General features: G+C 30.0%; 1 protein-coding gene across 1 annotated transcript in view; it reads left to right on the forward strand.

The window, feature by feature from the left end:
- Positions 1–4935: 4935 nt before the first annotated feature.
- Positions 4936–12920, forward strand: part of LOC108910351 (tachykinin-like peptides receptor 86C) — a 220230-nt gene continuing 212245 nt past the window's right edge. Inside the window, exon 1 of the mRNA XM_018714923.1 lies at positions 4936–4999. Coding sequence (XP_018570439.1) covers positions 4950–4999 — 50 coding nt within the window. The 5' untranslated portion in view covers positions 4936–4949. The remainder of the gene's footprint in view (positions 5000–12920) is intronic.

Genomic DNA, 12920 nt, shown 5'->3' on the forward strand with positions numbered 1-12920 from the left:
AAGAACTTTATTTAGTAATTTTTATTTAATGACGTTATTTTAATGTATGTACAACGAAAATGTTTCCCAACTTATTAATAAATAATATTTGTTTCTTAGTTTGTACTTAGCAATTCACACACTTAAGGAGAACCACACTTAATTAAGAAAATGGTTATTATAAGTTTAGAATTATTCAAACACACCTCCACCATAGTTCACGCACTTTTCAATTCGATAAATAAGTTCTTGGAAACTTCTAATTTCCTGTAAAGTTACTGTCCATTTCCATCAAATTAGGCCGATTCATACACAAATTGAAATTATAATATAAATTTCAATTCTAAGGAACTTTCCTTAATAACATATTTCTCTATCCCAACCCCATTTTTTGACTAGCAAAAAAGTTAATCAAAGATGCCTTTTCCTCGTAGAAAGAAAAAATAAGAATATTTTCTCTCTTTTCCACTCTAACCGTGCAATACTGTATATTACTTTGAAGTCGCAAGAAAATTTCCTAAATCTTTCTCAGTTATCAGAATCAGAATATTAAGTGACTGATCTTCTACATACCTTATATATTATAGAACTTCAACAATAATAGAGTGTAGTTTGACTTTTGTTGCTCTTTCCACACATTTGTCTGTTTTATTACTTTATTGTATACAAATATTTTATGTACCTACTTTATACGCCTACTTTAATTTATCTCACTAACATATGTTTTTTCAAAATATATTAAATCAACCATTGCCATGAAAATCGATTTTTTTACTGTTAAACCCTTTTTGGATAATTTTCGTAACCCCCCACTAGAAAAGCTATAGTGTGCAAAACGGCGCCCGATAGTCACAACGCATACACACTTGGGAACTGCGGTATGTATTGTTGTTTCATAATTTAAATTTTATTAAAAGTCATTGTATACAGGTATTTTATATACTTTATATGCTTTCTTCAATTTATCTCTCTAACGAACGTATCTTTTAGCAATAAGTTTATATTAAATCAACAATTACTATGTTATTGGATTACCTATTTAATTTTTAATTTAAGAAAGAGTTTTCTGAAATAATAGCATAAATTAACCAGGTATTACAAGGATGTTTTAAAACCGCCAGACGAATAAAAGTTAACAGCTTCACATTGCATAAAATATCAGTTGCCAAGCATTAATCTCTTATCTAATATTAACAACTTTGATGAAGTCCTGAAACAAAACCTTCAATTAAAAAGTCGTTAACTTAATCCAAACCACAAGCAAAATGCAGGCTAAAATATATTTCCAATTTTAATATCAATTAATTTGATAAAGATCTTAAACTTCTTATAAAATTTTCGTATAAGCCACAATCTGCTTGAAATTTTAATCAACATTGTGTCTACATACATAGTGTCTATAATTTTTCTTCACTAATAGTGCTTAAATAAGTATAGATTGCATGAACTGATAAGACGGCATAACGGTCCATGCCTATGATATACGGCGATGATCAAAACATCGGCACGTTTAAGGTGTTTTGAGACATGCAACAGAAAACATTTCTTGAATGAACTGCATCAACTAAAAAGACGATGATATATATCGCTGTTTTATTGCATCTCAAACCCCATCACGCCATATTGTGTTACTGTGTTCATGTTTATAAGTACATTTAAATTATTCGCCGAAGAAACGTGATATTATAGGAAGTACTAACTCCATAAATCCGTAAAATATAGTAAATTACAATTTGCCACTCATGCAACACTCATTATTTGTATTAAAATGAAAATCGTTCACTCTTACTCCTTCCAGTCATGATTTTCTACACTAGGAGTGAATTGAGTCTATTTTAAAGAAGCTGTAAAGGTTTTAGTGAAAGAAGAATATGTCGAATCCAAGTAACAATTATTTTATAAACACAAGGGGTAGAATTTTTATAAATTTTTTAATATATTTTCAAGAGCATGAAGTTCTACACTTCTTGAAAATTATTTATTGAAAATTGGACACACGCATTAAATTAGGACCACTTTAAAATATAACCTAATTGTATTCAGTTTTAAATTGGAACAAATTACTAATTTTCAGAGCTCAAATTTGAATAAAACGATACTATGAAGGTATTAGATGAAAATATGTTAGTCTTGGGTGTAACTATCAAAAATGGGACAATTGTCTTTGTTTAAAATCATTATTTTTCCGAATACACCTAGTTATTTTCTAAAAAATCATTAGTTTATATGGTGCCTAAAAATAACAAGTCTGTAACAATGGGAAAATAGATACCTATCATTAACAAATTATACAAAAGCTTTTAGAATTTTTCAGTGTCAAATACATAAATAAATTTAATCTCTTACGATTTGTCATCAGATACTTGAAAAAATTTGCCATTGAATTCAACAGTCATAGAAAGAAAAGTGGTAAATAACACAAAAATGTACTAATTCAATAAAACTCCAAAGAAGTTTGAAAATGTTCAAATTATTGTTTAATGTATATTTTCTTCTAATTTATTTCTACAGATTTGCTCCTTCACAATCACTGCTTCGGAAATTAGATATTTTGAAGAAATCATACCTTTCTATTTTAAAATAACAGATATAAATAGTTTCTTCACCTGATGGTTAGGTTAATTTTCTTTCAAGGTCCATGTAGTTTCTTGTAGTGCATATTTTATTACGTTTTTTTTTCTAAATTCAAACTAAGAGAAACGAATCTCACCTTTCCTTTTATTTTCGAAACTACCCGATTAACATATTTATAGAATATAAGAAAAAATCACTAATACGACCATTGGTCTATAAAAATAATTGTTTTAAGCCTTGTAATCATGCCCGAATATTGTAGTCTACTGCAACCATTTCATATTATTTACAATAAAAATTGAATTTTTAATGTTTCTAAAAAAATAACATCTACGACCTGGTACCCCACACTGTAAAAAAATCGTTGTGAGTGAAGGCAATAAAGGTACGGAGTAAATCCATTGAGTGAAATAATTAAGTACATTTTTACTCAATATTGAGCATTTTGAGAATTTTACTCATTTGTTAAAATATTAATTTTAGCCGTTAAATAAAGTCTCCAGATAAACTCGTATTTGGTACACTTGTACCTAAATCAGAGGAAATGTTCTCATTATTGAGTGACCCCCACCGCATTCTGTAGTTGTCGTGCGTTGCCTTTGTCCCATCGTCCCCATTAGGTTATCTCGTGGCGTGGTGTATAGCGTGTAGTGCTGGTGGACAAGTATCCGTGTATCCGGTTAGTTTGGTGACAAAATTGTGTTTAAATGGAGTTTGGTTACAATAATTAAAAACAATAATATATTGAGTCTCGACTAATATTTAATTAAATAAACGGATAGTTAAATTATTACCTATACCTACTTACGTATACATACAATATAGGTTATGGTAATCTATTCTTCCGATCAGTTAATCAATTCTTTTAATCGAGACTTAAAATATTGTCTATAAAACAGATCTGTGTAGAAACCACTGTGGCAACTTAGTAGTTTATGACTTTAATACAATTATATTTAAATTAAAATTTAAATAAAGAGAATATAAACCAAGTCTGAGTAAAAAATTACTCAATAACGGTTAAATTTACAGAAAATGTCAACATTTAATTGGTTTTACATACTCATAGAATACAGGGTGTCCGACGGTGGCGAGACATTAGACATATTTCAGAGACTATTTCGATTTTAATTTTGATTTGAGTCATAGTGTTTTCGGGCATGCCCTTCTCAACTAAAATAATGGCGTCCATCTAACGCTTCCGGTTATACCGGAAGTTGGCGTCGTCTTCATTATTTTAAATGGAACCCCGTATATTATTGCAATTTTGGATTTTACGTCAATTTTTAGGTGAACTTTCGAAAAGGTTTCCTATTCTTAAAGTTAACCGTTTTTTAAATATTTAATTTTTTTCAAAAAAAAAAATTAAAAAAGCACTGCTGCAAGATGTGTATTTTACTATAATAACTGTAAACAATCTTAACTTATTTTTTTGAAATGTTCTCTTCTGGTTTTTAAGGTTTTTACTGTTTTTCGTGCAGTCAACGGATATAGCATAATTTCTTGCGAGGATGGCTGTGAAATTTTTAGTGGAACTGGGAAAACAAGCACCTAATCTGTCACCAGTTTATTGTTGTCAAATTAACACATACAGTGAATGTTTATTTGAGTATTATTTATTATTAAAAAATAGAAAACGTTAACGTTCAGATGCTGACATTCTAAATTTATTGTTTATTCATGGAGAGTATCAAATGTCAGCCACTTGATAGTTAGCAGACACTCGGATTTGAGTAAAAATTCACTCACTTCTATTGCAATGGCTTCACTCATAAAATTTTATTTGTACTCATACTAATAGAGTGAATATTCCACTCAATCCGGTGTGGACAGAAATTTATACATTGTTGAGTAAAATTGAGTGAATTCTTTTTACAGTGCACTTTGTATACAGCAATAACTTTTTATAAAGAAATTTTGGTTTGCATCTAAAAAGATGAAGATATTATTTGTTTAAAATCGTGTGAGAGGCACTTTTTATCTATCTTCTGGGGAAATACAAGAAATTCTTCACACATTTCGAAATTATTCCACTCTGTACAATGTTCATCATTACATCTATAAATCAGCATAACCTAAATTTAAGAACAGTGTTTCTAAATTGTCAGACACTAGCTTTGATCCGAATCACGTGCGCAAAAAACAATAAAAAATTCTTATGAATATAAAATATAAGATCCTTCCTTTCCAGGATACGTGATGTGTTTATATGACCAGTCACTTTCGCTTTCATAAATAGCTTTCCTGTGTAAAACACATTTTGAAGGAAGACAACCCTTATAACAGAAATAATATACATTTATTTTTTTAGATACTTGGCTATCGTGTATCCACTACATCCAAGAATGTCGAAGACGTCGTCTCTCATCACGATCACTTTGATATGGACAGCTAGTATGATATTTGCCATCCCTTGTCTGCTGTATTCAACAACCATTACTAACAGGTGAGTGAGGATCACTTTTCTAGAAAATTCGATTCTGAACATACCGGATGTCTACTACTAGCTATACTAAATTTTCGTGAACTTTCTTATCAGTTAATTTAATACCAACGGCACCGGGACATTATTGATACCTAAACATTTTTAGAAGATTAAAATAACTTCACAATATTTGACTTTACACTGTAAAAAAACCGATACGGTGTGAATCTACTGAGTGAAATGATTTAGATACATGTGTACTCAGTTTTGTCAGTTTTGAGCATTTTGATAATTTTACTCATTTGTAACAATATTTGAAATAAAACTTAGTATTTTCATTCAAAATAAAGGTACCCGTTAAATAAATTCTTCAGATAAACTCGTACACTTGTACCTAAATCGGAGTAAATATCCTCATTGACTCCACCCTATTCTATGGTTGTCGTGCGTTGTCTTTGTTTGTTCCCATCGTTCCCATAAGGCATCTCATGGCGTGGTGTATGGCATGTAGTGGTCAACAAGTGTCAGTTAATCCGGTTATTTTGGTGACCATTGTGTTTAAATGCAGTAGTTTGATTACAATAATTAAAAACAATAATATATTGAGTCTCGATTAATATTTGATTAAATAAACGTATAGTTAAATTGTTACCTACCTTACGTATATGTAACGTACAATATAGGTTATGACAATCTATTCGTCCGATCAGTTAACCAGTTATATTAATGAGACCTAAAGTATGGTCTGTGTGTAGAAACCACTGTGGCAGCTTAGTAGTTTATGACTTTAATCCAATGATATTTTAATTAAAATTTAAAGATAATATAAACCAAGTCTGAGTAAAAAATGACTCAATAATAGTTAAATTTAGAGAAAAAGTCAACTCATAATTGGTTTTACATACTCAAAATAGAGTCAAAAGTCACTCACTTGAGAGTTAGCAGAAACTCGGATTTGAGTAAAAAGTCACTCACTTCTGTTTCACTCATAAAATTTTAGCTGCACTGATACTAATCGAGTGAATATTTCACTCTATTGGGTGTGGACAGAAATTGATACATTATTGAGTAAAATTGAGAGAAATTGAGTGTATTTACAGCGTATATGCAGTAGTCTATGAGGCAGTAGTCCTTTTTTAAGTGAATGATACAGCAGCAACTAAAATAATAATAATTTGTGTTACCAGTTCATTTTAAATTAAATAGAAACTTTTATGTGTATACAAAAAATGGATTTTCAAGTCGAGATGAAATAGCTTTACTTATTTTGTTTCACTCGACTTTAACAAAATATGGTATGGCTGCTTGTTTTTAGTATTAATACGTTCTCATTTATTATACTGCATTAGTTCATCAAGAATAAGCATGAGTAAATCTCCAAAGGATAATAGGTACATATTTATCCCACGGCAAAAATCTTTGTATTATATTTTAACTTTGAGTAATGGTTATTAGATTATTAGACTTCAAACTTCGACTTCATCTTTACTGATTGTATTTTTTGCTTTTATAACAAAACTGATTTTGACATGAAAAATTGCAGTGAAANATTAGAAATATAAAAATAATATTTCATCAAATATATATTATAATTTTTTATTGACTCTTTGTGTGCCTATAGATTATAATAAGATGATAAACGCAGACAAAAATAGTATGATAAACCATAAAAAAGAAAGAAAATTTTAAAAAACTGGACAGAGGGACAGAAGTAATTAATTAAAAACAGATTATTATTATATAATATGTGCACGCCTATAAATTTCTTCGTGATACGAGGAGCTGCTTCATCTGCCTACGGAACGACAAAATACTTGGTGCTCCTTTTATATTGTTAGGGATTTTGTTAAAAATCTTCGCAGCGTTATACGAAAAAGAACCTTGAAATTGAGCAGATTTGTGTTCTGGAACCAAGTACAGGTGTCGGTATCGGGTGGAACGGTTGTGTACTTCACTGCCTTTTACTAGTTTATTGCACAGATAAACAGGAGAGTTAAATGTTTCAGTTTTATAAACTATGCAAGACAAATGTAGCTAATACCTTTCTTTTAAATATAACCATCTGGATTCCAAAAACTTATGAGTTATGTGATCAAATTTTGTTAAGCCAAAGCAATATCTGATGCAACTGTTCTGTATTTTCTGCAGGGTATATTTATCTGATTCTAATAGACAAGGCCAAAAAACACTATCACAGTAATGTAGTAGAGATAAAATTAGCGAATCACATAACTTTAGTAATATTAAGCAGTTTTAATTTCCCGTACGATTTTTGTACTAAATAGTACAAAGTATATATAAAATAGTATAAATTACATGCATTTGAAATCTTAAATTAACATCCAAATATACTCCAAGGTTTTTGCATTCTTCTTTGGGCTTAATTACTTCACCATTAACAGAAATTCGAAAGTCAGGATGCAGGGTTACTAGTTCCCTATTTTTTCCGAATACTAGCAATTCCGTTTTGGCTTCATTCAAAATANAACGCCCTATATGTCGAAAATTAAGCGTCTCTGAAAAAAAATTATACTTTATTTTTTTCTTATTTTTTTATGAGGAATATCTCCTTAAAGTTTGTCGACTTAATCCTGAAACACCCTGTATATCTGCCAGAATTCGATGTGGAGCATCATCATCCTCTCGAGAAACGCCATCCAATTTTTCACAGCGCTTTCTTTGGACGAATATTTCCTCCAACAATCCTTGTATGATTTTTTATTACTATTACCCGGTTTGCCATTCTCTTCAGCATGGAAATTCACACTTCGCTTCGGTTAGCTTTGCATGGAATTTGCTGGCAGCTTATTTGCGCCGTTTCTTTTCCGATATATTGCGAAATAATTTGATGTTTGCCGGGCTAAACGTATATTTGCGTGTTGCGCTGGATTCTTCTGGAAAATCGAGGAAATTCCATGAGAAACAGCGTCGGTACACATGTGGGATAATTTTCTTACGCGGATTGGAGAGAGCTGGCAAAGCGAATTGTTCTGGGGGCGTGGGTGCGATTTTTTACACCGCTGGTTTGAAACGGGAATAAAACTGAGGAAATATTAAAATCAGTGAAATAAAAAAAATTTACGAAAATAGGACGTGGGGTGTCTGCAGCTTTTGTCTCAGCTTGTAGTATATGATTACTTATGTCAATCACTTTTTTTTTTGCTGTTTAAAATGCTTATTGTGTTCTGAACGAAATATAGAAAAATTGTCGTTAAATATCTCAAATACATTCATATACAGTGTTTCTATGAAAAAATGTACCTTCTTGTCGCAAGAAATTGGTAAAATAAGTTATTTCGTGTTAGATTTTAAATCGACATTTTTAACGAAGTTTAATATTCTTACGTTCACTAAATTTAAATGGAAAATTTAATTGATGTTTCATTTTTAAAATAAATATCTCTTCAACTTTGTTTTTCGTAAAAAACCGCGCCTATTTAACAAAATGTCATATCACACAAATGAGAGTAAATTTGCCACACTCGCGCAAGCGCTCAGTGAGTAAAAGCAACAAAGATACGCAGTGAATTCATTGAGTGAAATTATTGAGTACATTTTCACTCAGTATTGAGCATTTTGATAATGTTACTCATTTGTAATAGTATTTGAATTAAAACTGAGTACTTTCGAGTGATTTGAGTCATATAGGTATTCGTTAAATAAATTCTTCAGATAAACTCGTATTTGGTGCACTTGTAGCTAAATCGGAGTAAATGTCCTCATTATTGAGCGACGCCACCCCATTCTATGGTTGTCGTGCGTTGTCTTTGTCTATTCCCATCGTCTCCATGTGTAGTGCTGGACAAGTGTCCGTCAATACGGTTATTATGGTGAAAATTATGTTTAAATGCAGTGGTTTGATTACAATAATTAAAAACAATAATATATTGAGTCTCGATTAATATTTGATTAAATAAACGTATAGTTAAATTGTTACCTACCTTACGTATATGTAACGTACAATATAGGTTATGACAATCTATTCGTCCGATCAGTTAACCAGTTATATTAATGAGACCTAAAGTATGGTCTGTGTGTAGAAACCACTGTGGCAGCTTAGTAGTTTATGACTTTAATACAAAGATATTTAAATTAAAATTTAAAGAGAATATAAACCAAGTCTGAGTAAAAAATGACTCAATAATAGTTAAATTTAGAGAAAAAGTCAACTCATAATTGGTTTTACATACTCAAAATAGAGTCAAAAGTCACTCACTTGAGAGTTAGCAGAAACTCGGATTTTAGTAAAAAGTCACTCACTTCTGTTGCAATAGTTTCACTCATAAAATTTTAGCTGCACTGATACTAATAGAGTGAATATTTCACTCTATTGAGTGTGGACAGAAATTGATACATTATTGAGTAAAATTGAGTGTTTTTACAGCGTATATCATCTTCTATGAGGCAGTAGTCTTTTTTGAAGATAATGATACAACAGCAACTAAAATAATAATAATTTGTGTTGCAGTTCATTTTGAATTAAATAGAAACTTATATATGTTTACAAAATATGGATTTTCAAGTCGAAATGAAATAGCCTTGTTTATTTTGTTTCACTCGACTTTAACAAAATATGGTATGGCTGCTTGTTTTTAGTATTAATACGTTCTCATTTATTATACTGCATTAGTTCATCAAGAATAAGCATGAGTAAATCTCCAAAGGATAATAGGTACATATTTATCCCACGGCAAAAATCTTTGTATTATATTTTAACTTTGAGTAATGGTTATTAGATTATTAGACTTCAAACTTCGACTTCATCTTTACTGATTGTATTTTTTGCTTTTATAACAAAACTGATTTTGACATGAAAAATTGCAGTGAAATAAGTATCGTTACCTTCGTTCTAATATGAAGTATCCCCCAAAATTTGACAATTTCACTTTTTTGAAAATAGAATAATAATGATGGCAAAAAAATTCAAGACATCTATTTTCCTGCAAAATGTTAGGCAAGGCCGAAAATAATAAAAATTTTAAAAAATCCGTTGGTGTTCTACATTTTATGACAAAAACGTCGACTGACTCACGCCTAACTAACAACGTACAATAACTGCCAAATTTTAAGAACCTAATTTATTTCAAATATTAATATATTTTTTAAATTTTCACCACTGTCTCTCGGATCTAAGCGTTTCCAGCCACATGTTTCTAGGGAATTTCGTTATTTAAATACCAAAAGAAATTGTGTTCTGAAGTTACGGACCGTACTTAGGAAACACTCTGTATATCTGCGTTTATTTTATGTTGATTTTTTTATGAAATTTGTAAAAAATATCGCCCCCTAATTTTATATAGGTATTGATGGTATATGTGTATATCTACTATTATTATTTAAATCTTCGGCAATTAATTATCATAAATATTGATAACAATTAATTGATCTACAATGGAAGTGAATTCAACATATCACGTACAAAATTACAGCTAATATCAACAACGGTCGTTGAACACCACATTTATATTCATACTGTACGCCAGCTATTTGATTGTATCTCGATTAATGTTCGCAATAGCTCAGAACCAAAATGGAATAAATACGAAGGGTATTGTTTATTCCAAAACCACCATACTTCGTTATCAGAAAATCTCTCTTTCGACAGTGTGTAACTTTATTTATGACTTTATGTCTACCATTTGGTAATAGTTATAACATATTTCAAAACTAAAGCCTTATTTTTAATTTTTATAATTTTTAAAATGTTATCAGTTAGGTACTATATTTATAATAACATTGAATTAAGTACGGTGCATATTTTTTCTGATATTTTGGTAAAGTTTGTGATTTGTACGGAAGTTGGCCATTTTTTTGAGACAAATCTTCAGGTCAAAACAGATTTTAGATACATTTTCTAGTTTTGGACTTACAGCTAAAAAGCAAATTTTGAGATTTTACGTAACCCCTGTGGCATCATAAAGGTAAGATTATTTAACGTATTCATATAAAATTTTGTCTGCCAAAACAATTTAAAAAACTGAACAAATCAAAGCCAATGTAAATATAAAAGTAAAATAAAAATATATCTAATAGAAACAAATATTATTTTATAGTTAGTATATATGTCACAAACTAATTGCAAATTCAGTCTTTTCAGCCTAGGCATTCTATAAATGACGGTAAAATTTTTACAATTTAACTGAAAAATTTTAGGCGTTTTACAAAACGCCGAACAGCTATAAGTCTCATTGTAAAAAGAACGCAAAAGCCATTATTTTTACATTGTGCCTAGAATAAAGTGATCATATAGGCCAGGAAATATAGAGTTGGCGCGACTTTTTGATTCGGCAAACTGAATTTATCACTATAGATGCTAAGTATTATGTACAATAACATATTAGTTTCCTCAGTCATAAAAATGGGGGAGAAGATTGTTTAAAGGGTGGTTAATTGTATAATTTTTACGTAAATTCACGTTTTTCGCTTATAACTTTTTCCGTTCATTTCCACGTTCATTTTTCGTCTTCNTATTTATAATAACATTGAATTAAGTACGGTGCATATTTTTTCTGATATTTTGGTAAAGTTTGTGATTTGTACGGAAGTTGGCCATTTTTTTGAGACAAATCTTCAGGTCAAAACAGATTTTAGATACATTTTCTAGTTTTGGACTTACAGCTAAAAAGCAAATTTTGAGATTTTACGTAACCCCTGTGGCATCATAAAGGTAAGATTATTTAACGTATTCATATAAAATTTTGTCTGCCAAAACAATTTAAAAAACTGAACAAATCAAAGCCAATGTAAATATAAAAGTAAAATAAAAATATATCTAATAGAAACAAATATTATTTTATAGTTAGTATATATGTCACAAACTAATTGCAAATTCAGTCTTTTCAGCCTAGGCATTCTATAAATGACGGTAAAATTTTTACAATTTAACTGAAAAATTTTAGGCGTTTTACAAAACGCCGAACAGCTATAAGTCTCATTGTAAAAAGAACGCAAAAGCCATTATTTTTACATTGTGCCTAGAATAAAGTGAACATATAGAGTTGGCGCGACTTTTTGATTCGGCAAACTGAATTTATCACTATAGATGCTAAGTATTATGTACAATAACATATTAGTTTCCTCAGTCATAAAAATGGGGGAGAAGATTGTTTAAAGGGTGGTTAATTGTATAATTTTTACGTAAATTCACGTTTTTCGCTTATAACTTTTTCCGTTCATTTCCACGTTCATTTTTCGTCTTCAAAAGACCTACAAAACTAGCCATTAGATTAAAAGTTATAAACAGAAGAAGTTTATTTATGACTTTTGAATTAAACAGTTATAAACTGCGTTATTATTACCAGAAAGTTTTCGCATCGCATCCTCTCATTCCTGATCACTGTCTAATAACTCACACGAAGTCTGCAATCGGTAAGTTGAAAGTTTACAAGTTAAGGCCTTATAAACAAATTAACTAATTATTAGTCTGGACGATCCCGAGGATGTTCCACAATCGCACTGATTTTTTTCATGGTAGATTTCATAATAATACATTGAAATCTATCATTTTTTTTTAAATTTCTAATTTGCAACCTGGAATTTTTTTTATTTTTCATGAAATACCTAATTGATTTTCAGTAATTTACAAAACGACTGGAGAAAGTCATTTATATTCTTAAGAAAATGAAAATTAAGATGCGTTTACAATAAGACTTTCGACGTTTTATAAAGCGCCTAAATTATAAAAAAAAATGTATTTACACATCATTTTACAATTTGCCTAGTCATTTTAAAAACGCCCAGGCATTTTATAAAAGACTGAATTTGCAATTAGCCTTCGACATATACAATATTAATCACTAATAATTCCCTGAGGTACCATATAAAAAAGGGATATGAAAACAAAAACTGCTGCATGTACCTACTTACAAAACCCTTTTCTACCAAATATTTAATATTTGTAAAGTAACATATAATAATTTACTAGCATATTCTGTATGCTGAA

This window comes from Anoplophora glabripennis, unplaced genomic scaffold (genome assembly GCF_000390285.2).
Source record: "Anoplophora glabripennis isolate ALB-LARVAE unplaced genomic scaffold, Agla_2.0 scaffold495, whole genome shotgun sequence".
Lineage (NCBI taxonomy): Eukaryota > Metazoa > Arthropoda > Insecta > Coleoptera > Cerambycidae > Anoplophora > Anoplophora glabripennis.